The sequence below is a fragment of the Motacilla alba genome, chromosome 2, assembly GCF_015832195.1.
Source record: "Motacilla alba alba isolate MOTALB_02 chromosome 2, Motacilla_alba_V1.0_pri, whole genome shotgun sequence".
NCBI lineage: Eukaryota > Metazoa > Chordata > Aves > Passeriformes > Motacillidae > Motacilla > Motacilla alba.
The window spans coordinates 146530961-146557871 of NC_052017.1; the positions used below are offsets into that span (position 1 = coordinate 146530961).

The following is a 26911-nucleotide window of genomic DNA, read 5'->3' on the forward strand; positions in this document are numbered from 1 at the left end:
GTTTAAGAAAAAATATAATTACAGCTCACACTGCACTATCCTCGTATCAGTCATTTCTGTGTCTCAAGGGATTTCATGTGCATCACTAAAGTCAAGCTCCCCATACATTGTTTGGAGAGGTAATAATGACTCTTTACAGGAGGTCGGTTTTTGAACAGGGGGAAAATATGACTGAGCACAGGACAGTAGAGGAGAAAAGAAGGTCAATCTCCTCAGTTCCAGGCTATCACACTGCTAGGACTGGCTGTTGTACTGGAAATTCAGGCCAGTGTCTACTGAGACCATGGTACACAGTTGTTTGTGCCACATCAATGGACTGCATCCTTGAAAAACTGAATGTTGAGGGACTAAAGTGTGTTTGGTGAATACTGAAATCTGTAAGATTTAAGTAAGAAAAATGTTCTAAGAAGCTTTCTTTTAACCTTTGAGGCCTTGGCTATAAGAAATATGCCTTGAATTAGGTGCCTTAAAATAATTTTTTGAATGAAGGGTGAAACAAGTCACTCATTATTTCTCTTGTAGGACTGTTGTCACATAAGGAAAAGTTTCCACCAGGCCAAGGCTCTTGAGCAACTCTTTCTCACAACTCAATATAGCAGACAAGTATCTGGTAATTCACAGATTTTCTGGTGGATCAGTCACCCTGTGACCATTCCTTGAGCAAAACCAAAGCAATTACATCTGCCCTCATGAAATGTCTGGTAAAAACATAATTAGTGCAGTTGTTCCCTCCCCAAAGAATTTGGGTATAGCTAGAAAGACATACTGTACCAGTGACCCTTTGTCTCCTGGGGGTCCTGCAGGGCCCTGCAAACAGAAAAGACACAGCAATCAAAACACTTAAAACTCTCATTTAGCAGGGTGGGTCCTGCATTAAGGCATTATTCTCTGCAGTGCACTGTGTGCTGCACTCATGAGTGTGGAGGTGTGTGCACTGTGCCCATGGACAATCCATGCTCCTGGCTGGGTCTGGAGACACAGAACCACAGCATCCACACATCTCTTGGGCTGGGACAGGACAACTCCCCCAGGCTCTGAAGACCACTACATTCAGCTACCTCTTACACAAGCAAAAACATCCCACAGGACTTCTGTGCTCTTTAATTTAGATCAAAGCAGGGGGGCAGTGGGCTTGTGCATGCTGTTTGTTTGGGGATGCAACTTAAAATGTGCAGCTGACTAGAGGAAGCCACTGGCTTCTGTAGGAACACCACAGAAGTGATGCAGTGCCATATCCATCATGGTGACTCAATCTGGTATTCTAAACACACCCAAAACAAGGCTTGAATAAATTGGCTACCACTATAACTCCCCTCTCCTTCTGCTTTCTGTTTCAGGCACAGCAACTCATTAATCCTCACAATATCTCCACGAAAGAAGACAACTTAATGCATGTTAAAGAAATGGCTTAATGCATAATTTAATTAATACCCACAAAGCAAGGCAGGGCAAAAGTGAAACTTTTCTGCTTATACTGTGCATCCATGCATTAGGCAGCTTCAGCATAAACATGTGAATTCACCCCAATTGTCCAAGCTGTCCCCTACTCTGTTGGAAATAATGCACTCTGCTAATGTTCAAGTTTATGGCTCAGTGCTATGTAAATTGTAACTCAATACTTCAGCAGATAAGGTAAAAAATAACCCTCATCTATATATACTTTTTGTGCAGGGAGCAAAGCCTGAGAGAGGTTAAGGGCACAGGAGGAAACAGGGTGAGGATTCCAATTAAAAAGAGTTGTTGGCTTTCAGCTCTGAAGCTGAAGTATTATAAACACAATTTTGTCACATCGCTAAAAAGAGTAGAGGCTGATGTCTTTAATTCAGCGTGTAATATGCACTGAAGCAACTCCACTGATTTTATTCTGGTTTTTTTACTGTGGGATTCAGTCTTTGTGACAGTCTGCTAGATTCAAGGTTATACAGAGTTGGTTTTTTTCCAATTCCTGTCATTGCACTGGAGCTGAGGTTATGATGAATCTACAGTGGGAAAAAGCCCATCATAATAGTGGTTTGGTTGGGTTTTTTGGGTTTTTTTTGTTTGTTTGTTTTTTTGTCTTTTTGTTCTTTTTTTTCTTTTTTTAAAGAAGCATTTAGTAAAGAAAATTAAATCAATAAAACATATCATTTGAGAACAGTGTGGTGTGTAGGTGGCTACACATCCTGACAGTGGGCAAATAATGAAGACACCGAAAAAACCAATCTTCTGGTGTGAGACAAGAGATGTCTGCATTTGGAGTCAAGTCTTTAGTCATTTCTGTTTATGGAGATGAGGATGCTAAATCCCCAGTGAAGAACAACTTTGTCATCCTGTATACATCAGCATGCAGACATGAACTCATCTAGCCCTGGAATGAATCTAAAAATCTGTAATTAAAGACTATCCACTAGCTAGTGATTTTCAAACAACCTAGATACTCACTTATTTATTTAATTTTAATTTAATTAATGGCTGAACATTGAGAAGTGCAAGAGCACCACTGTTCCTTTGATAAATAACAGATAAATGTATAGATCCTTAGATAAATCAAAGGACACCCAGGAAACCTGCAGTCATTGGTAACCCTGTGAGGACCATAAAAGCCATGATACAATCACAGGGTGAAACAAGACCAACCCTGTCTGTTCTAACTCAGATAGAATTCAGCATAGTAAAAGCAAATATTAAGTGGATATACACCTCAGAAAGCCAGATTTTTCAACTCATTGCCCAGCAATATGACTTATCATTTCAAGGCAACTTCCTGTACCAATTGGGACATTTACATCTAAGTAAACATTTATATCTAGATAAACAGAGCACTAATAATCAAACATGGAATGATTAGTCCAGGATCCCGGCATGTATGAGGTATTGCAAAAGAATGCAAGGGCTCAGATGTCCTCTTGCAATTACAGCCAGAAATAGCATTTGCTTCCTCCTAAACATATTTCACTAGCAAATTCAGTGTATATCTGGGGGTCTCTGAGCAGGAATACTGCAAGAGCACTCCCAAATCTCCCTCATTTCTAGAGGAATTGTACATGACAAGTACTGGAGTCATCAAAGCCCAGCAACATAAAAATCCAAATTTTCTGAGCAGACTCCCATGTACACCATGTGACCAACTGATAGTCAGGAGGGCAGAGCTGGATGAGGTCAAACCTACTAAATATTTGGGGGAAATTATGGGCAGGAAGCCCCTCTTGGAACAGAGAAGTTTAAGCAATCTGATTTTGTATTTTGCCATTGGAGTGTCACTGTGTCACTGATGTGGGCATGTGTGCCACACTCATCCCTTCCAACAGGGTTCATACAACAGCAAGGCTCTGTCTGTCCAGGAGACCAGAGCTGCTGCCTTGGCACAGATCTCCACTCACATCCACAGCCAGTGTGCCAGGATGATGCACAAAATTCAGGAGTGACAGTCCTGACAAAATTCAGGAGTGACAGTCAGTGACACCAATCAATCCCATAGCACTTTTAGCCCTCATAGCAGACATGTGAGCTACAAATGGCAGCCTCTGGACTCTTCTGGAATCTGCACCTTCAGAAGGCAAAATGTCCCACAGTCTCTCAGCACAGCTGAGCACAGGCAGTGCATTTCCCAGGTGGCAATGCCTGATTTTCCACCTCATTACAGGTTGCAGCAAGACCTGTTACTTACAGGGGGTCCAGCCAGGCCGACTCCTGGCACTCCTCTGTCTCCTGGCTGTCCAGGGAGGCCAGGAGCTCCCCTCTCACCCTGAAATAAAAGAAAGAGTTAAAAGCTTTGTGCACTGATGAGAAAATGTGCTGAAATGAAAGCAGGTGGTACACCAGAATGTCGCATGAGTACATCTGGTCCTGATCCTGCCCACAGAGGGACAGTATGTGGCAGCATGGGGACATGGCACAGTTACTGTCTCATCATGCCATTAAAGTGTCCTTTTCCTCCACAGGGGCCCTAGCCCACCTCTGCAGGCTCAGAGTGTGCCACATGACATCACAGAACTGAGTGCAAACACAATCTTTGCACTTGCATTCATTTATTTTAATGCGCTGCATCAAATTTCCAGCATTTCACAGAATCACCAAGGTTGGAAGAGACCTTCAAGACCAGTTAGTCCAACCACCAGCCCAGCAGCACCTTAATCATCCCAAACCATACCCCCAAGAGCCACATCCAGAACACTTCCAGAACCAGTGACTTCACCAGGGTAGCAGGCACTTTCCTGGGCTTGGGGAAGCACTAAGCACCATAAATCACTTTTCTCTCTCTGTGCTAGAGAGCTAAGGCACACAAATTGCTGATCATAGATCATTTATCTGGGGAAGACAGGATTAGAGAAGTTTAAGTGCATCCTAATATTCTCCTGTCCTTTACCAACATAGGCCTACTCACAGAAGTGTATGAAATTATTTTGGTAAAATGCAAGTCAACACTTCAACCACTCTCTCTTGAACACCATACTAGAAAAGCTTTCCCTTCTAAAAAAACAGATTTTTAAAGTAAAACCTGAATAGCACAGAAAACAGCTTGACATTGTTCAATGTACACTGCAGACAGAGGGCTAAGAAAGAATTCAGCTGTAAGAGTTTAATTTAACATCTGTTTTCTAGTTATAGGGAGAAATCAATAAGATTTTTATGGATTGCATTGCAGTTGGGAGATTTGGTCTCACGTTGGCAGTAGATTTATAACAACCAATCTGATTTATGCTATTTATTATGACATTATTTCTAGCTATATAGAAGCATGATAGAAAAATTGTTACCTGTGGATTCTGCCCACTCAAAATTAAATCTGCAATATCTCCTATTTTTCCCCTTTCTTGCTTTCTTCTTAAGTTAATCTTTTACTACAAAGAAATAATACTGCAAGGCCAGGGAGGAAAAATGCATTCTGATTAGTTCAAGCACTCCACACATCCCTTATCAGTTATTTTATTCAGAAAGATAATTTTAATACAAAAAATTTCAATAGTATTTTTCCATATACAATTAAGACTTTTATCATCTTCTGTTGCTATTGAATAGAATACTTAATGAGATTTCTTTTAGTGTTTTTTCCTGAATTTTATAATAATTCTCAGTCTATTAGTGTGTGTCTGTGTGGGTGTAGGTCTGTGTTCTGAACTGTCAAAGATATACAGAAAAGACTACAATGCATTTGTATAAAGTGCATCAAAACTAAAAAAAAAAAAAAATCATAGCAGTTTGGTTATTTCAAAAATATGGGACATAGATGGATTGGGTCTCATACTCCTATAATCCTGCTTCTACCATTTACAGAATCTGTTTCAACATCTGGTTCTTCTTTCAGTCCAGATCAGAAAATGGTCATTTTGAAGAAGACAATTTCTGAACTGTCTGATTAAATCTTCAAGCACAATCCAGATCCTCCCAAAATCAAAGATTTCCGCTGTTTTATTGCTTTCTCTCTTTTCTGTGTGCTTTTAAGGGAATAAACATTACTTTCAGCAGAAGTTAGTGTCATCAACCTCTTCAATTAGCTAGTCTTTGCCTCAATACAGGAGGGAAACCAGGGCTACCTGGTTCTACTGGAAAATAATTAATGTCCTCCTTGAAGAGAGGTGAAGGGAATGAGGGCTAGGGAAAAGTTCTCTTTGAGGGCTCTCAGGTGGTCCTGAGAGCAGATCACCCCTGAGCCATGCAGTGTCTCTCTGGTTGTGTGGATTAAAGGGTCACAGTCACAGTTTCCCCAAAAAAGTGCAGAGACTTCCATCTGTGCTGAATTCTTATAGTGCTGGAGGGTATTTTAAATGTGGAAAGGGAACACAGCTAATTCATAGCTGAGTATTTAGATCCACAGAGATGCTGGAATAATAAAGAAAAGAATCCTCTAGAAGGCAAGAAATGCATTTTTGAGGCAGAGCTTTGCAAACTCTATTTTCCAGTGGAAAACAGACCATGTTTGCACCATGTTCTTTTCTCCAGTTCAAGTGACTAAGATGATCAGTCCACAATGAAGTCCATGCTCACCTTATGTCCAAAGGGTCCTGGCAAGCCTGGTGGTCCTCTTTCCCCCTAAAGTGACAAAAGCAAACCAAGAAAACAGTCATCTAGTCAAACAAGAGCCTGGACTTTGCCATAGTCAAGGCAGCAATTCCCCCATCCCTGCCCTCCTGAGCTCACACCATCCTGGCAATATTTTACTGACAACATGTAACCAAATCTGCTAATTGGGCAAGAATTAAAAGCTTTTAGAGAACTTCCATGAAGCTAATAATTTTTGTACTAGTCACAAGGACAATGGCTACTCCTTGTGGAGATCTCTGTTTTCAATGTAAATTTCACAAATATATCTTCAGCTCTCCCTGACTTTTTTTGAATGCACAGATGAGATCTGGAGCATTTTCCACAGACAGGCCTCGGATTCATGTAAATCCATGCTCTCCTGCAGGAGTCATGCTTGCCTGTCTCATATTGAACTAGTAAAGCACAGAGCTTGCCAGCAGTACTTACCCTTTCTCCATCTTTACCCTTCCCAGGCAAACCTGGCTCTCCAGCACGCCCTGGCTCACCAGGTGGCCCAGGTAAACCCACTTTTCCTTCTTTTCCAGGATCACCCTGTGGAAGAGAAGCCATCAGAACTCATTAAAATACTAGACAATTATCATCTCAGGTCTTTCATTGGAACTGAAAGACATGTATATTTTCCTAAGTGTCTCATCTGTATTTCTTTTGGTATCACAGGAAAACCTCTTTAATAGGAATTCTTTTCCCTCAGTAATCTCAAGGCACTTGTAATTTCCATTAAGAAAGGTAAAAGAAGACTTCAAAATATGTTGGGAACCAGCTGTATCTGGTGGTGTGCTCTCTCCATGAAGCACACCCCAACCTGAACTCATCAAAATTGGTTATCCCTGCTGGGACACTGATAAGTGCTGGAATATGCCCTGATCCCAACCTGATCTTTGCTTCCCATAATCCTGCCCAAGTACACCCAGCAGCAGCAGCAACAGCAGAACTGGATGCCTCTGGTTGTGATGGCTGCTCCTGACTCACAGTGGGTTCTGGGGAGGCAGATGACAACCCTGCAGGTGAGGGCTGGCTTGGGCAATGTGCTCTCCTTACCATAGTGCTGATCAATGTCTTCACCAATTTGGGAGAAACTAACTAACTAACTAACTAACTAACTAACTAACTAACTAACTAACTAACTAACTAACTAACTAACTAACTAATTTGTAGCCAGCATGAAAACATGAGCCAACCATCTTACCCCAAGAACAGTGCACAGCCCAGGGCCTGCAGTGACCTGCATGCCCAGATCTCCCCTTGAGCACAGATGCCTCTCAAGGTAACCCCTCAAGTTATCACCTTATCACATCAGATACTCAGCAAAAAAAATGGGAATAAATGCATTTGAAACTTTGAAACCTTAGCTAAGTGATATAAAGGATTGGTTGCAAACATATAACGCTTTTGACAAAATATTGATAACTTTGGACACAGCCACACCTAAATTCCTCTCTGAGAAGGAGTTTAGAACACAAATGGATCCTTTCTGAAGCTCATGACTCAATGGATGGGTTTCCCTGACAGTTTTGTCTGTCCCTGTCCCCACTGCAGTAAATAATCAAGTGTAACTTGCATTGAATCTTGTTAAACCACTGTGGCATTTACCATGGAACTTTGTTAGCTTGGTGTCTTACATCAATAAAATATACTGCTCTTCATTCTTGTGAGTGAAGACCATCACTCTTTGTGCAACACTGAATGAGAGAGCCCTTGGTCCTTCACATGACCCTGAGGCAGAGCTCAGTAACTTGGAAGAAGATTTTACTGAAGGAGCTGGGATTCATTCCCTTAAACCCCAAATACATGGATATAGATAATCGTATTTCTGATTAATCGTTCCTACTCCAGAAAACAAAGATCAGTACTCCAGCCTGCTGGGCACTCTGGGCTGCATGACCAAACACAAGCCCCTGACTTCAGAAAGCTCATGAAAGGGGACAGAAGGCCAGTTTTTCTTCCAGCTTTGGATTTACAGTGATGAATAGGAGCTTCTTAAAACACCAAATGCCTGCTCTTGTCAGGTAATGAAGACTGTAATTGTGTAGCAGTGACTTTACTATATCCACTCATATCTCAGTGGTTTATTAGGTAAATTATAAAGTTGCAACTGGATGAAAACCTTACAGCACATGTAATAGAGGAGTTCAGAGAAGATGAATTCATGAACCCATGTGTCTTAACCATCCATGAACCTATGAAATAATTTCCCAGTTCAGACAGTATCTGTCCCTATTACTTAAAATGCTTAAGAAGAAAAAAGAAACAAGTTCATCAAAGAACCAACTCACCTTTTCCCCCTTTTCTCCTGCCTTTCCGGGGAGTCCAGGGCCTCCAGGTACACCCTGGAGAGAAAAGAACTTTAAAGCTTAAAAGTTTTTTGTAGGGCAGTATTGGATTTTAAACAAAAGGGCAGACCTGTGGGTTCAGTATAGTTTATCTCAAGGGTCAGTGTCAGCTCTACATTTCCCAGTACAGAAAACCTGTAATCTAGAAAATACCACAGAAGGTGTATAATAGGTCCTTAAAGGAGGAATTTCTTTTCAATATAAAAAAATAGCTGAACAGAAAAAGCAGAAACTGAACTAGTACCAGATTTGTGCATTCTACTAGTAACTATTTCTTTCATTATGTGAAATTCTCATTAGTTCCTAATATGCTACCAACAACCCCCAATCGCCACCTCTGTATCAGGGAAGCCAAAAGTCTCCCAACACTGGGAAATGTAGCCATGTTCCTTTCTTCCTCTATTTCAGTTTTCAATCTTTTTAACATCTTGGCAGGTCTCAAAGGACTCTGTGTCAAAATATAGATGATTTAGAGCTCTAAATTAAGTACTGTAACTTCCTAACCCACCAAAACATATTTTAGAATGGTACTCCATTTTAAGATGTGAAATCATGTCTTGGCACCATTAAGATTGGATTGACCTCAGAATGGATGTGATAATTATTTTCCTTTCTGCACCAGTAAAAATTATTTCCAACTATATTGGCTTTTATAGGTAATATATTGGTATTACTGGTATAGAAGTTTTCTTAATGGAATATGAAATTTAAAAGTTCTTAATTTTCAATATCACCTTTCAGTTTGAAATTAAATCACTGCATGAATACAATTAAATCAAATGTATCTTAACAATTAGTTGAAGGGCAATTTAAGTTTTCTTGGATTGCCCAGGTAATAAACTCTGGTTCTAACAGTGCTATGTTCTAAAACCCTGTGCCCGAATACATCATATCCTGAGGTCTAAATGCTGGCTTTCACCTACTCCAGTCTAAGCCCAGTGAAACCCCAGAAACTAGAAAGAAAATCACCCTAGTGGAGCTGGGAGTAGAGTTAATCCAAAGATTTTTTTAGCAAATATGAAAAATTTTATCATGCACAAATTAATAGTGGTGATGAACCTCCAGGTAAGGGGACACTGCATTCATTTCAAGGGTCTTTTGTCTCAAGTGCCTACATGCTTCCATAATAAAAGTGGGAGCTTACTATGTTATTTTTATACCAAGAAGTCTTGTTTACAAAAGGAGAAGTCAAATGAAAAGAGGCAAAATAAAACAAAACCAAAGACACAATAAACATTTAATTTTTTTTTCTTGAAGAGTTGGCAGCAAAAATTGCTTTTGACAATTTGGTGAGGAATGAAGCAGCTCTGTTCCTCCCCTTGATAAAATGAATATTAGAAGATAGTTAATGGATACACCATTCCCAGGTGCCTCCAGATCTTTCAATTCAGCCATAAGAAACAAGTCTAATGAAACACAGCCTTTTGAACTTCATAGTAATCCCCATGGAAGGGAGAACTAAACACATTAAATAAAGAAATCGGGGCACAGATGGGAAAACAAATACACTGGTGCATACTTACCACATTTCCTGGCAAGCCTCTTGGACCTGGGGGTCCTGCTGGTCCACTCAAACCCTGTTTTAAGAAAAATGAAGTGTGTGTGTGTGTGTGTGTGCATATCACAACTTGTATCACCATAGGAACAAGATGTTCCAAGTGAGATTGGATTTCATGTCAGACAAGGTGTTGTACATCAAGAAGGCAAAAAATAGCACATTTGTTTGAAACATTTTAGTGTAAAGAGTAATGAAACAATACAAAATGGATGAACTGGCTCTCTCTTTGGGAGTCTAAAGTTACCTTTTATCAAAAGAAATTCTAAATCTAGCTCAGATACAGGAAGGAAAGTCTGGGCCAGAAACACCAGAAGAACAGAGTAAATAACGTTGATTTATCACAAAAAAAAAAAAAAAAAAAAAAAAAAAAAAAAAAAAAAAAAAAAAAAAAAAAGTAGGTCAACAAAATATGCTTTGTTGACAATTCTACCTTTCTCTGCTGTGGGGAACAAATCCTGAAAACATTCATTGCACTAAACAGGTGAAATAGCCTAAACCATCCAGAGTGTATAGTTTTGAATTGCAGGTCTTTATCCATTTGCAAGTCAAAGCTTTGTAGCATGAAAAAGCCCACGTGTGTCCCTGTTGGAGTCTCCCCCAGGTCAGGGTGACCCCGAAAGGTGGAAAAGTCTCTGCTCCAACCCATGCCTTCAAAGAAAGACTCAACAGTCTTCAGCTGTTGGTCTCAAGGCTGTTTATTGAATGTTATCTAAAAGACTTTCTCCCTGAGCTGCTGCGGTCTGCTCAGCAGGTCAGCCAGAGGCACACTGACCTCCCAGGGGGCTGGTGCCATCTTTTATATCATATATTACATGTTACATGTTTATACTTTTTCTCCAATACCTACTATCTATATTGAATGGTGACTTTCTACTCTAAACCAGTCTGTGAGTGCCAACATCACCAAAGACATGGAGGCTAGGAAGGAGAAAGAAGGAGGACAGGGCACACCCAAATCCCTCCATCTTAGAACTGCTGACCCCCATGTACAAAACTTGGACCCCTGTGTACAAGGCCTAAAACCCCCCTGTACAGCACTCAAAAACTCTTCCCTTCACTTTGTGACAACTTCTACTATAATACCTAAACTTTTGTGACTTGAAATTCTTCATACAGAGTTGGTAATTTGCTCCACGGGCTAAGATCAAAACCCCACGTGTGTCTTTGGCTGCATGCCAGGGTCTCAGAGCCCCCTGCCAGTGGCTCTGGCCATCCAGGGCACCCAGAGGGATGTCCTGGGTTCCGACATGTCCCCAAAATTTCATGGGAGACATTAGAGGACATATATTTGGGGATTTATGTTCCCATAGAGATGTATGTTTGGGGTTATCAGGCTAGATTTAAAGGTTTCATAGAATCATAGATTTGGGTTGGAAGGGGATCTTAAATATCATTTAGTTCCAAACCCTGTGTCATAAACAGGGACACCTTCTACTAGACCAGCTGGTGCTGGTCAACCTGTGCCAGTGCTTCATCCCCTCCAAGGGAAATAATTTCCTCCTAATACTAATCTAAACCTACTCTCAGTTTGAAGCCATTCCCTCTTGTCCTATCACTCCATGCCCTTGCAGTCTGTTGTATTTCCTCTATGGGCACTGAAAGGGGCTCTGAGATTTCCTTGGAGCCCTCTCTTCTCCAGGCTGAACAATCCCAATCCTCTCAGCCTTTGCTCATAGCAGAGGTTTAAAGGTTTCCTCATTTCTGTGTTATTTACAGTCACTGGTCTATGAGCCAACAGAAACACTCAAAGCAGCAGCAGTCTGTGAAAGGAGAGCAAGAAAAGAGAAGGTGCCTGCAAATACCTGCATTTCCATATCATAAACATCCTCTGAGCCATCAGGTTATACAAAAAAATAAAACCAAGGAATGGGGTTTTGTGGAAGTGGGATGGTTTTTGCCATCTCTTTTTTTTTAATTTTATTTTTTCCTCCTCTCCAAAATACTAAGGGGTCGTTAAACCAAGAGTGAAAGACTCCTGAAAATAGGCAGTTCAGGGTTTAGGGTCAGAGCACTCCTTAGGGACAATGCCTAAGCACAAGCCCAAGAAAGAAAACCATGACCACAAAGGTGGAAGAAGAAATTTCAGCGTTCTAGGATGCATGATTTGGATTTCCTATTCCTTCCTTCTCCTAATCAGAGTCATCCCCTCTCTCAATCATTATTTCAAACAGTTCTTCAGTGTTTCTTCCTTCTTGTCTTGCAAAGAAAGCCTATGGCCTTTTATTCAAAGGTCTTATGTGCTCTCACAATAATAAAACTGGACTGGAATCCTTTGCTGTTCCTAAGCACACAGACAGACAAGAGCAGCACTCCCTACAACAAATGCCTCCAAAAGGGGTGTGGGATGAGTCTTCTGGATGAGCGTGTATTAAAAAAACCAATACAGCAGAACTGACAGTGAAGCCTAAAAGCATCCATGATGAAAAACCAATTGCTGCTGCTGCTGAGCAGTGAGCTCCCTGCTCCAGCTGGCTGCCTGAGCTGGGCTGACATTGCAGTGCAGTCACTCACAAAAGGGTGTTTTGTTAGGCAGGGAGAGATTTGAGCAGGAAAAGATGCACAACCTGGAGCTGGGCTGAATGGGGCATTGATCTGTTTGCTGCAGATGGTCCTGTTTGCCCACAAACAGCCTCTTCCAGCTGTAGATCAGGATGTGCTCTGTGATCAAGCAGCCTGGGACTGCAAATCCACAAGATGTTGATGTCAGTGTCCCTTCAGGGCTGTTACTGCCAGGAGAAAATGCTGCAAGAGAAGCAGTTACTCACAGTCTCTCCAGGGGCTCCAGCCTCTCCTCGGGCTCCTTTCTCCCCCTTTGCACCCTGTGCAGAAAGGAGAGACATCAGCTGATTAGATATGGAAGGAGACTTCCTGCCAGACAAAAAGGCTTCAAGATGCCTGAATGTGTACTAGGAATTGGTTTTGTTAACCAACTCACAGAGGAGTTAATGGCTGAAGAAACAGCTCCCAGTTCTCTATGCAGCAAGAAAAGAAACTATAAAAATAAAACTCTGATACTTCAGAAGAGTGATCAGCTCAGACACTGTTTCTCAGCACAGGATGCTGAACCCTGCAGGTATTCATCTTGGTGAAATTCCTTCCTATCCTCAGGCCTAACAACTACTTAATTTCCAGCTGAATTTTGATGGTCTCCCTTCACAGAAGGCTCGCCTACAGTTCTGAAATATAAACATCAGTCATCTAGAAATGGTCAAAATAGATCACCGTGCAGAGGGTTAATCCTAATCACACATATCAGAGTGCCCTTTCTGAAGAATTTTTGCAGGACAAAGTCTACTCACTGAACTGTCCCCCATTTAGCAGATGTTAGTTAAAAGTTGCATGGCATTACTGTGTTTTTCCTTGGGGTTTTGGAGGTTTGTTCTGTTTGGGTTTTTTTTGGGTTTTTTTTTTGTTTGTTTGTTTGTTTGTTTTTTGTTGTTCTTTTTCTGAATGCTCGGACGGCTGTCAAGACACGCTCAGACCTCTTTAAGGTGTTGATGCCCAAGTATTGCTGATTATATAGGTTAGGCACAGCACATATGATGGCAGAGTGAACACCTACCCATGTTGAATGAAAACACCTCAGTGTTGGTTGGAAATAGTTTTGTGTGACACAATAAATTTTCTGAAGACGGCTGAGACCATAGAACCATTCCAGGTCAGATGAGCTAGGGCTGAATCTGCTCATTCCAGGTCAGATGAGCTAGGGCTGAATCTGACTGCTCTGCAATGTTTTGGAAATGTGACTTATCTGCAAGACCTGTGGTTTGGTAGCAGCAGTGCAAGATGCACTCTTGAAGGACCATGAAGCTGGAAGAAGTCTCTCAGACAATACTGACCACGCTACAAAGATAATGTATCTCTGAGCTGATTTTCCTCCTGTTGTCCTGCAGTCTAACAGAAGTAAAAACCTCTACACAACTCCCTGAACCTATGACAATAGGTTAAAAAAAAAGACAAAAAAAGAAATGGGCTGCTGGTGTGTACAGGAAGGATTATTTACGGTGATACAGACGTGGAGGGCACTCCACTCTACTCATGCCAAAGATTTTCTTCAAGGTCCCTCTTACCTGTACTCCTGCAGGTCCTGGCACACCTTGCTCACCTGGGACCCCAGGTAATCCCTGCAAAACAGAGGGAGAGGTAAAGGAGCTCCTTCCACTGGGAGAAGAAGGTGTGATTTTTACAGAGGCTGTCACTGCACAGGGCTCTGTCTCTTCTGGGAGCTCCATCCAGAACAAGAAAGTCCAGAATACAAATGCAGTAACTAAATGCACAATTTAGCTGGGCCACATCACTTCAAAATCCCTTAATAAATCCTGCACATAAATTACTGCCAGCTAAACTATGCCTAGCAAATCCCATAGTCCTCTTTTCAGCTGCTAAGGCCCAGAACTATGGATTAGGTGCTTAAACTCCAGTAGTCATGTAGCTTCCTCTACAGGCAGTACAAAGACAAGCACCATTGTGGCTATTTCTGATGAGAGAAGCATCCCAGCTACAGAAGGAGCACATCCCACCCTCTCCCTCCAAAACTGACCACTCTCATGTCCTCTCTTGAAGTACTTGGCTGTACTTACAGGTTCTCCAGTCATTCCTCGATCTCCTTTGTCCCCTTTTGGTCCAGGTTCACCCTGATACAAAACAAGAGCACAAGAAGAGAAATAAAAGCTGTTTCCAGGGCTGGAACTCACACTAGTCCTGTTTAGTAAGTGGGCTCTTTCAATCAGTTACTCATTTCTGACACAAAGTAGTTTCTTCAAAGGACCTTGAGGTCAATGAGTCAAAACTGAATGCCACACTAAGCCATGGAGATCGTGGTCCAGACTTCTTGGTCTGTTCTGATACTAAGTGAAAAAATACTCAGCTTAAAAAGAGAACATTTTGCCCTCATGCAGAAGAGTAGCTAAGACTATACCCAAAAATAAAAAAAAATTAATCTCTAATGTTTTAAAAGGCTACATGATGTGAACAACAGCAAAAGCACCAGCGCCACTGCACTACCTCTCAGTAGGGCCACAGCCCTAATGTCATCCTACAGTGATCCCAGATACAGTTCCCTATTCCACCTATAAAAGAGAAGTGTTCAGTGATCATCTGGAGCATTTCCAGAGGTGGGCACTACACAGCAATTCCTGATCTCTAGTTCTATTAACTTCTCCATACATCCATGCAGCTTCCTCTCCCTCCTGCAATGTCAGTACATTTTTTCATGCACCACCATCACTGCCTAATAAGATTAATTTATCCCTGTTCTTCCTCCTTACAGTAAATTGAATATGCATTCAGACAGAAGTTCATCAGCTTTTTCCTATGGTCTAGAGCAATAATCAATAAATCCATATGTCTGCTTTTTATAAATTGAAAAGGAAAGCACACACTTATGGAACTAGCTGGAATAAACCAGACACTACACGAACACTCACTTTTGTATATTGTTATGAACGTATGTATTCAGGCAACAGCAATCATTACTTATTCATTATTTATCATACCAAGTGTTTCAATTATGCAATCAAGGAAGAGTAAGAACATCAGTGATTTAAGCTACACACACAAGCAAGGAATAGTGATCAGCCAAAATGCAGAGCCAGACAAATCAGCTCAAATTTTATTTACGTCTGCTATTTGCCAATCATTTCTGCAACACCTGGGAATTCACAGTCCATTTTCAAATGATTCTCTAACAGACAAAATAAGTGTAGCTGCATAAATATTACTTATGCTTGTATTTATTACGCATTATGAATAAATATTATAATCTGTGGTAAATAATGGGAGGAATTTTACTCTACAAACAGCATCCCATTAGATCGACTTTTAACCAGGCAGTTCCTGATGCCATCTAGTGTCCTTCAGAAAAACATCAGGGTCACCTAAAGCAGCTCAAGCAAAGGGGCTAAAGCTGCAAACCTCTATGTTTGTGCTTGGTGTAATGACATTTCAAATCCTGAAACTCTTTTGAGAGAGCAGAATGACAAAGCACAGACATAGGTCAGTACATTTGTAGGCAGGGATGCTGTTACTGAGTGGGGAAAAGGATGTACATTACCAGGGAAAACAAAATTGCAAAGGGAAGAAGTAACACAAGAAGTAAATGGGGAAAGTTTTTAAGATTTTAATTTCTTCCACTTCTTCCTTGATACTTGACTTGCACAGCAATGCAAAATCTAACTGCCACAGACATGGGCAGAGGAAGGATTTCTTCATAGATTCATACAATGGTTTGGGGAGAAAGGGACCTTAAAATAATCTCATTCCAACTCCTCTGCCACTGGAAAGGCACTTGAAGCCCCTTCCAACCTGGCCTTGAAGATTTCCAGGGATGGGGCACCCACAGCTTCTCTGGACAACCTGTGCTAGTGTCTCAGCACTCTCACAGTAAATAACTACTTCCAAATACCTAATCTAAACCTGCCCTCTGACAGTTTAAAGCCTCTGAACATCTTTGTGACCTCCTCTGGATTTGCTCCAAAAAATCCAAGATGTCCTTGTTTTGGGAGCTCCAGAGCTGGATCCAGCATCCAGGAAGGGTCTCACCAGAGCAGAGGATTAGAATCACCTCCCTCAACCTGCTGGCCATTGCTGCAGCCCAGGACACAACTGGCTTTTGTTAACACAACCCACCAGAAAATCTGCCTGTGAGTCCTTTCAGTTTGCCAGATCCATGACTCTGCCAAGGCTGTTAACACTGCCTGCTAGTGCTGCCCACTGGCAGCTGCTCTTAATCCACTGCCACCCACTTCTTACCTACACCTCAGTGCACAGAAAAGACGGAGTGACAGCTGACAGCTGCCACCAGCCTGGCCCAGAGAGGACTTACAGCTCCCATGACCTGCTCTCAGCAGTGTCTTCCTGTAGTCTCAATTATGTCTCAATAATTCCTGTGCTACTTAAAGGAAAGCAAGTGCAGTGGGGGTTCAGCTGTGCCTGGCCACAGTGGGAGACAGAAGGCAAAGTGAGGAGCCACCTCTTTTTTTACTGATTTTGCCTCTTTCCAGCCATTATACTTGACCACCACCGTGGTTGTCTCACCCCATCTCCAAGAATATTTCATGATCCTAACTGACTAGCCTAAATATATAGCAAATAGCTCCCTGGTACAATGCAACACACACTCAATGGGAAGCAGTGGCAAGGATTGGTTTTTGGAGAGCCCATGACACCTGTCAGCACCCTGCTGGTCCTGCCACCTCTGTAACATTACTCATGGCACTCTTCTAAGGCTCATCACCTCCTTCTGACACTTTAATGTGTACACCTGTACATCCAACTGTTCTTACCTTCTCCTCCCTCACACTGCTATGTGCAGAGCTGTGCTGTGGCAGGTGTCACCACAGTCGTCTTGCACACGGAGAAATCCCAGCAAATGGAACAGCTGACACACTTCAAGCCTTTTATTTCTTACTGTCTTGAAGCTCATTTACCAGAGCAATGCACTCAAAGCAAAAGGAAAAACTCTTTCTGTGACTGTAGCACTACAAAGACCACAAAAGATGTCATTGTTCTCCATGTTTCCTTAGAGTTTATAAATATATATAAGTATAACCTTTGAGCAAAGGGGAAGAGCAAGCCAAAGAAATCTTGTCTCTTTCTCCAGTACTGCTTCACATCCTTATTTCCTTCCTCAGCCTCTGAAGAACCTGGCATATATGTTCTAATGGCACTCCTACAGCCGACCTCTGCCATCCATGAAACCTCCTGATCTGTGACAAACTTATTCACAGATCATGTTATGTTATTTATTTCCCACTAGGTGCTAAAAACGGGAACAAAATCTTCATTTTACACTCAGTTTAAGAGGCTGGGATAGCATGCAGGTTTGTCCCAGCCGTAGTTGGTTTGACTGCTGATCTTACCAGCACAACTTTGGACTTCTCATCATAGCTGGTTACAGTGATGAGGATGCCTAGAACGAGACTCAATCTGGATTCTTTACTGAAAGCATTTAAATAACACAGAAATCCCTAAGGGGTGTGTCTATCAGATACAAGAGGGGATAAGCCAGAGGCCATATTTATTAGAGATGTTACTTACAGGAATCCTGGGGTGTGGGGTGAAGAAGGCTGGCTGGAACAGAAATCAGAGTGTTAAAAACAGGATAGCCTATTTTCCTTAAAATGCAACAGTTTACACATATTCCTGTCATTACAGATTGCACATTCCATACATTCCATAAGTAGGTTTATAAAAGAGCAACCCATTGTAACATCTGGGTGTTTGGAAAGAAGCCCACAAATATCTTAAATATCCCAGAATATTTGAAATATGAATGTAAACTCATGACTATCCTGTGTCTTACCATGATGAAAAAACAATAAATCTTTAAACTTCATAGCAATTTTACTGCTAGCAATCTCCAGCTTACTTTTCCACTTGGGAGCCATCTTCTGTATTATTAAATTTCCTGATACCATGAATGAGCTTGGTGTGTTCTCCCTCTGCTTTGTACCATGTACATGAAATCTCAATGGGAGTACATAGTCATTCTGAAGAGGTAGCCACAAAAATAAATGATAAAGTTTTGTAGAAAGATACAGTATCTTTTCTCAAAGCTGATAAAATATTGAAGACAAAAATAGACCTTGATGACATGAAGACATGACAAAAGCATTACATACTTTTAACAGCTGAAACAGTGCCCTGGTTCCAGCCTAGATCAGTGGGAGGGAGCATGGCCAAAACATTATGTTATTCAATACCTCCTTATGCCACTGCCAGGGGTGGAGGAAAAGGCTTCTTTCTCTCACTTTGGAGAAGGGAAGGACATCCCCTTCGCTGGAGTGAGCGAGGCAGATGGAGCAGTGGGATAATGCTGGTCTGACCAGAGGGAGCGTTTTGGGTGGCATGGCTGCAGTCAGGTCAAGCTCCACACTCCCTCTTTTGTCCACGTTTGTTATTAATATTGTTGGTGCTATGGCTTGTTTTCTTATTTTATTGATGTTTCCATAAATTTGCTCTTATGCCAACTCGCAATCTTTGCCTTTGATGCCTCTAGTTCTCCTCTCTGGGCACATGTGGGTGGAAGAGGGAGGAAGTGGAAGTAGTGACCAGAAGATGGTTTTGGGGTCTTGGGGGATCAGGGGTGCCAAACTGGGGTCTACCATTCCTAAACCATGACAAATAGACATTATTTCTCCCCACAAACACAGGGAGCTTGAGCAGTGGCACACATTTCCATATCCAGCCATGTTTTATTTGCTTGTGAGCTGCCTTTTCTGCCTTTACCAACACAGATTCATCTTTGTTGCTGTGACTGGGTCATTCTTGTCTGATACAGGTGGAGTCTTTCTACACAAAGCACCATGAAGTGCTCTGGCATAGACTGAGGCCCAAGTAATGGCAGGGAATAAATTACAACACCTTCTCCATTGCTGTGTCAAGGTCTTTAGGCACTCAATTTTCACCAACAGACTTTGATTCAAATTTTCTCCATAATCTGTGAATGAGGCAGCTGTATCCAGATGTGATGAGCAGAGCTGATGAGAGGATGTGTGCCATGTCTTGGAGGATCTGTGACTGGAATAAATCCTCTAGTTGCAATGATGGTGCTCATTCCAAGCTGCTTACTCAGGTTTTCTTAGAGGGAACTCAGAGGTTTGTGTATTTACATTCAGTGGGTGCTGATTTAATCACCAGTGAACTTCATTGTAATTACACCCAGGCTCCCCAAAGTAACTTTGCATCTTCATTTTGCAAGCAATAAATTTATGTATTCTTGGTCTGGTTTTGCAAAGAGGCAGAGGAAGGTACAACCTCACCAAAAAAAAAAAGAAAAAGGTCAAATAAACCTTGATATTGCTTCTCTGAAACAAAGGGAGATAATCTTAGAGTAAATAGGTCCCAAAGTTTCTGCAGAGAAGTAAGAAACTGGAAAATTGTTTCTGAGGAATTTATGTGGAGGAAGTGCGATGATCCCTTGAATATTGTTACAGCACCAAACACAATCTTACTTACTGTTCCAGGTAAGCCTGGGGGTCCTGGGGAACCTGTGTCACCCTAGAGAGAGGAAAAAAATGTAACCAATCACATAAAAAGATTCCCAAATAAAATTCAACATTATCATTTAGAGATGCAGCATTACTAGATGAGATATAACCCAATCCCCCAGCTCAGAGACACTTCTGGACTGAATTTTTGCTGTCCTTGCTTTGCTGCATGCAGGATTCTCATTCTGTTGTCTTCATCCCTCTATGATTTTATCATCAACCTGACTTCACAGGTTGATGAATTTCTAAAGTTGCCCCATCCGGTTTAGGATACGGAGTTTAATTTGCTTTTTAAATTAAAATTGACCAGAAGTCTTGATTGAAAAACATGTTAAGCTAAACTTCCTTCATTGATTAAAAAAAAAAAAAAGGCTTTCATCACATATTTAAATTTCTAAATCCAGTTTTCCCCTAATTTTGAGTTAAAACTACACTGTTGCTGGAGGATCTCCTAGGCATTGGCATTGACCTTCCTGTGGGCTGTGCTCCACAAATATCTGACACCTGACATTTGAAAGCCAAGAACTACCAACAACACTTGTTAACCTCCCAGGTAAACGAGGTTAAGGTGGCTTATTGATGTCAGTGGACCATCCATGAAAGAATTCCCACCTCCACAGGTGGTGAAAGTCACTGATAAACTAAGGACTGATGGAAGAACCCACATCCTGAATGCCACTGCCTCTGTAATGAGGACAGTTTTTCCACTACACCCCCACAAGCATCTGCAAGATCAGTATTTCTTTCTCACCTTCATGTTCACAAGGGCTGAATGTAAATTTTGGTGGACATCTACTTCTCTCACTTTCACTAAAATTAATGGTGTTGTGATGGCAGAAGCCCAAACTGTTCCTTAAGTTATTGTTCTATCCCTCAGAGACAGGCACAGAAAACCTTTTAGATTTTAGTTCTAGGCTCATTTATATCAGCCAATTATAAAACTGGAAAAAAAAAGAAAATTTTAACAAAATTAAAAAAAAAAGTTTTCCTTGAATTAATTAAATTGTCCTTAATTTCATCAGATTTCATTGCTCAATAAACTATTGTCTCCATCCCACACATAGCTATTTCTGCTGCTTCTCTGTAAAGTTCAGCTAAAAGTCTTCCAAATTTTCTAGTCTTCCTCAGCCTCCTCTATCACTTGTCTCTGCTCCTTTGTCTGTTTTCTTCTCTTGTCTAAGGAAGATCAGGGTCATTTCATAACTTACTTTTTCTCCTCTTTCCCCTTTCATTGCTGGGAGACCGTCTCTTCCTTTTTCTCCCTAAAAGCAGGGAAAGGAAAGCAAGAAACATACACATGTTGACTTTAATGCATCAGCCTCACTAAAGCATTTTACACTCTCAGTTATATCTATTTTCCAAGATGTAGAGCAAGCAATTAAAAATATAACATTTTGAAGATGGCTTAAAAAACCCACTATATTTTCAAACCAAATGAATATCAATTGACTTCACAGAAAGGAAAGCACCAATCCTAAAATAACTTGCTTTTAAAAGATCCTACTGCCTGATGTAGTTATAAAAAGCAGAGTGTTTTTTCCAATTGGAAAAGAGAGGCAGCAAAACAGCAGTTAAGACCCAGAGTGAATATTCATATTACTGTTTTTGGTTTGGGTTGGAAGGTACCTTAAAGACCATTTAGTTTCAAACCTCTGCCATGAATATATTCTGTATCCTGTGCTCTACAAGCCATAACATGGAGCAAACTGCATGGAAAAACCTCAGTTGATTTTAGATCCTTATTTACCACACTCAAGCATGTCATCAGTTATCAGGATTACAGACCCCACTGTTGTGGCTGAATTTACTGTCAGGCCCTTGACCCAAATATTTCCTGGCATGAAGATATCTCCAGAGTTCTGCAGCTACCCAGAGGAAGCGGTAGACACCAGGACTTGGGTAGAAGTTAAGCCATCAGAAAATAATCCAGCCATTTGAAGCCTTCTCCAGGGCTCAGTGACGAGGTGGATTAGTAATTTTTGTGTTGTTATCAAGAATTTTAAATGTCCTTAAATCAGGTAAGCAATTCTGAAAGGGAGTTCTAAAGAGCAATGTAACCTCTAACCCTTCCTACTTCACAAGCAGCATGTCACAACTCTTCCCATTTAGGATAGACACTGTTCATTAGCACCTCTGTGTCTACTGGGAACAGTCACCAGGCAGGGAATACCTTTTTGGGTACTTGGTAACCTTGCTGGTTACCCTGTAACCCTGTAACCCTGAACAACCAGCTGCTCACCACAGCCATCACACCAAGGGACAACATCATCTGGGGATACTCAAGATATCTTAAGTCCTCCTGATGCTAAATGGCCAAAAGAAGAGCCATTTGTGGTTCCAAGTCACTCACCTGGTCTCCTTTTTCTCCTTTCAGTCCAGGCAAGCCCCTAGGACCAGGAAAACCTGCTTCACCCTGAAAATAAGACAAAGTGTGTGAAATCTGAGTGCTGTAAGACAGACCCTACCCGAGTTTTCCCATGAGACTGACTGTAGATGTAGTTTGTTGAGAGAGAATAAGATTAGTTTGATTATCAAATAATTTCTTGTTTTTTTTTTTTTGAACCATTACTCAAAGCAGTAATTAAAACTTCCCTGGTTTTTGCCTGTTAACTGATGCCACAAAATTTAGGACATATTTCCTTCATGCTGCTCTGTAGCAGGACCAAGCAAGCAAATGAAAGCAGAAAAAGAAATACAATCTGACTTTTATTTTCATCATTAATGACCTGGTGTAGTCTGGAAATGCAAAAACTGCAGTGTATTAATCGGAACAGTACAGATGTCACCTGATGAACAGATCTAGAATTATCTGAGTACACTATTGCACATTTGGATTTATTTCTGTTTGAACATTACCTTTGAGTTTCTGCTTTACAGTACTTGTTATTGGAGTAACTATGATCTCTGTGTCATGTGGTTTCTCCTAAATATATCAAGTACTCTCAAATTTAGCTCCCAGTTGACCCAGTTTGTAATCTGAAAATAACCATGTGGTTTCCTATTTATTATTCTTTTCTATCTGAATTTATAGTGCAATATCACAAAGTAGATCAGTCATGGACAAGACCCAAATTCACAAAGTCTTGTACAAATACTGAACCAAGAAAAAGTAATCCCTGCTCTAAAGAGATCATCTTATGTACAGGGAGAACAAGAGATTATCATGGTAGAGGTGCAATGGGTCTGTAGACAAAATCAGGTGAGGAACAAGATGCTGAGGAACAAAAACTGAGAATGATTAAGAACATGCAGATGATGTTGGGAGAATTTTAAAGAAAGTGGCATTTGGTGAAAGATGGAGTGATGCTTTCTCCAAGCTAATGTGGGATCCTGGCTATCATGGAATAATTGAATGGTTTGGGTTGGAAAGGACCCTAAAGACCTTCTAGTTCCAGCCCCTGCCATGGGCAGGGACACCTTCCCCTCAACCAGACTGCTCCAATCTGGCACTGGACACTTCCAGGAATGGAAATGACAATGAGATCCCAGTGATTCCAGATATTCAGAGACTAATCAGAGCATCTAACATTGTATGAGACAGAGGAGAATTTAGAGGGAAAATAAAAACGCCGTGTAAATTTGGCCTCTGGAAAGGTCCTGAAGCAAAATATCATTGAGTTTGTAAGAGTTCAAGGACGGAAAGATAATACAAAACAGCCAATGTGGATTTGTTAAAAACTAATTGTATCAAACCCATCCAGTTCCCTCCTTAGACATGAAAACTAAGCAGACACAAAGAAAGCATTTTTCTGATGTATCTTGACTTTAGTAAAATATCTGGCACAGGCCAACATGATGTTCTCATCTGTAACCACAGAAATGTAGTGTAGAATGGTATCTGGAGGGTGGTGTATAACTGAATGAAGAAACAGCATCCATATACCTGCTATTAGCACATTACTGTCAAAATTCAGAGGATGCATGAAGTGAAGTCCTCTCAGGGACAGCACTATTCCACTTACAAAAGGAAAGAGAACATTTATGAAACATGTGGAGAACATCACATTGTGGAGAGAGGGGCAAGTGTCTTGGAAAGTGGTGTTAACATTCAAAACAGCCCTGTGTGGGGAGATGATTCAGACCAAGGGACAGTGATCTGGCTGGGGTCTGGCCCGTTGTTGCACTTGGACCAAGCCTGGAAAGTTTAAGCCTGGTAGTTTGCTTGCCCAGCTACAGTGAAATGACATCAAGGAAGGGCACAGAAACCACTCCTCCCTTGGAGCCTGATGGAAACACTCCTGAGGAGTTATTTGCCCATGCTGTGGTGATTTCCCCTTACCTGGGACACCAGGTAAGGATACTTTCCTGGGAACTGAGTGATACCTATCAGGCAGATTGTAAGGACTTCTGGAATAGCAGCAGTACAGTCCAGACTCACAGGGTGGGGTAATTGTTATTAACTTAATGGGTGTCTTACCCCAGTAAATCTAAATTTGTGCCTCATACTTGTAGCTTTATTCCATCAATCATAGAATCATTAAGGTTGGAAAACACCTCTAAAATCATCTATAAGTCTCATCCATACAACTGTTGAACCTTCAGTCACAGATGCAAGTGACATGCACAGATTTTGTCATTGGCAAATGGCTTTGTTATCTCATGTGGTCACTTGCTATTGTTTTGACAGGTCAGGTTTGCTGTTAAGACTGTTTTTCTGCTCACCTGCTCACCAGGTTGGCCACGGCTCCCTGGTTCACCCTGCAAAAACAAAAGCAAATCTATAACATTGTAAGGACTTGACCCTTTGGTAAGAACACTTCCTCATTAGCAAAATATGCTCCTACTGGTCCATGTTGTCCTACCTAGACCCCACAAGGCTCCAAAATTGCTTTTATGATGGCTTGGGAACACAGCCTGCAGGGAGCCAATGCAAGGTCCAGGTTAGATCTCCCTGCACACCTAGGCTTGAGAGAGGAGAATCAAACAAGGGTTGGTATTTTGGAACACCACGAAAGTCAGTGAACCCATCTGCTCATCCCCTTATGTCTCCAGCTTCAGAGGAATCTTCTTCTCCTGACTGCAGTATAAGACCTTCCAAAATCACACCTTGGTTGATTCATTGGATACTCAGCAGATTATGAAATACAATCCCTTACCTTAGGGCCAGCTTTTCCAGGAAAGCCTTCCTCACCCTTTTCCCCTCGTTCTCCCTGCAGGGAACACAAGAGGTCAATACACAAACTCCTCTGGTGTTTGTGCAGCATATTTGCAGTCAATGGTGAAGAATATTTTAACCTAGCTCCTCAGGATCAGCTTGAAGGTGTAAAATGAGTCATAGGAGATAATGCTTCCCAGAATGTTTTTCCATTCCAGTGCCATTTACAATCACATCTGCAGCACCCTACTGGATAATTTCTGGAATAACACAATCACGGTTACGTTAAAGATGTCCATAGTAAATTATCTGGGGAAAAACACCTCTATTCAGTTTCTTCAAACTGTATGTGATTAGAAAGTTAGAAAGTGTTTTTAAAAACCATAAAATTTTGGGACTGGAGCCTTGGTCACTGGATCCATTGTGTAAATACTTAAAAACTGATCTTCCAATGTGGGTGGCATCAGCATGGACAGCAGAGGCAGCAGTGGTTGAAATGTGGTTACACAGTTGGGTAATGCAGTAAGTACTACACAGATGTATGGATAAAATCCAAACCTTGTTTAACATCAGAAATATGTTATGGACTGCAAATTCCTCACCTTTATTCATCAATAAATGGGAGCTGGGAACTCTGCTAGACCTGGGATCAGAAGCAAGAAAACCTCTGCCAAGGCAATCCAAGGCAATAGATAGTTAAGAGCCGTTTTCTTTACTATAATCATCATCCCCAAAACCTAGTTTAGCCTTTTTAGTCAAAACATGGTACATTTCTTTGTCCCTTATTGGCAGGGAGATGAGAAGTCAAGTGTCTCCTATCTCTACATTTACTATCTCCCTTTTCCCAATGCATACACAATGGAGGAGACAACTCCCCTTCCTAAGCCATAATTTGGAAAAAATTTCAAATGGGGCATAAGAAGTAGGGAATAATAAAGAACCAACTTTCTGCCACACAGACCTAGAGAAGGCTCAGGGGAATGGCATCTCTTCTTTCCAGCCCTTCAGGGGAAAAAAGAAAGGAGTATCTTTGGAGCCTGCAACACTTTTTTGTTCTTCTTTGTGCCTTGGATATATGCCTTGACTTGCCAGTCACTGGATTTCCTGACTGACTGTTTGCAATGCCCAGTTGTGTTTTTCCTGCTTCCCTTGCTCACCCCAATGATCTGCTCAGGTAAGCAGCTTAATCCCAGTGTCTGTGGTGTCACTTACCTTTTGACCTGGAAGCCCTGGAAGCCCATTGAGTCCATCTTTGCCAGGCAACCCCTAAACAAGAGGAAAACATAAGCTCTAAGTGCCAATTCTTTAAATTGTTACCAGCAAACTCAGCATAAATATGCTCAGCTCATCTCTCCTGACCCACCCAAGTTTAAGAAAAGAAAAACCCCCTCATGCATTTTGGTTTGATTTTTTTCCCCTACTGTGTCTCAAAAGCCACAACAATTCTCACACTGTACATATTTGCTCTGCCCTTTCTTCCAGTATCCCAGTTTTAGTGAATGCCCACTGGATGTCAGCATTGTTACAGAGGAACTCCAGTATAGAACTTTATGTACTGAGGATCTTTACATTTTTTATGTACCTTACTTACATTTTAGCTTATTCTCTATAAGTTCCTCTTACCTGTAGATAATATATATTTTTATATTTTTTAAAATGTATTTTTAACTTTTTTTTTTTTTTTGCATCTGTTTCTCCTTTTAAATCTTGGTAATTTCTTATACAGTAGATAGATACCTAAAATTAAATTACAGCCACATAGTGACAGAGTGGTTCAGCAAGACAAGAATTAAAATGACTTCCTGAAATGCATTTGAAATGGCAAGAAAAAAGTTTTCTTCCATTTTCAAAGTGTCAGTGAATCCACATACACTGCAGGCTGTAGGTGGCAATTCTGTAGTATTTAATTATTCAGTTT

At 41.2% G+C, this 26911-nt stretch overlaps 1 protein-coding gene across 1 annotated transcript in view; it reads right to left on the bottom strand.

Annotated features, from left to right (window-relative positions):
* The window catches only part of COL22A1 (collagen type XXII alpha 1 chain), a 229239-nt gene that overhangs the window by 43739 nt on the left and 158589 nt on the right, over window positions 1-26911 (bottom strand). The window contains exons 27-42 of the mRNA XM_038129913.1: window positions 26206-26259; window positions 24995-25048; window positions 24561-24596; window positions 22249-22311; window positions 21107-21160; window positions 19867-19908; window positions 17947-17979; window positions 14490-14543; window positions 13980-14033; window positions 12675-12728; window positions 9875-9928; window positions 8295-8348; window positions 6448-6552; window positions 5965-6009; window positions 3647-3724; window positions 772-807 (exon numbers count right to left, since the gene is read on the bottom strand). Coding sequence (XP_037985841.1) covers window positions 772-807; window positions 3647-3724; window positions 5965-6009; window positions 6448-6552; window positions 8295-8348; window positions 9875-9928; window positions 12675-12728; window positions 13980-14033; window positions 14490-14543; window positions 17947-17979; window positions 19867-19908; window positions 21107-21160; window positions 22249-22311; window positions 24561-24596; window positions 24995-25048; window positions 26206-26259 — 870 coding nt within the window. The remainder of the gene's footprint in view (window positions 1-771; window positions 808-3646; window positions 3725-5964; window positions 6010-6447; window positions 6553-8294; window positions 8349-9874; window positions 9929-12674; window positions 12729-13979; window positions 14034-14489; window positions 14544-17946; window positions 17980-19866; window positions 19909-21106; window positions 21161-22248; window positions 22312-24560; window positions 24597-24994; window positions 25049-26205; window positions 26260-26911) is intronic.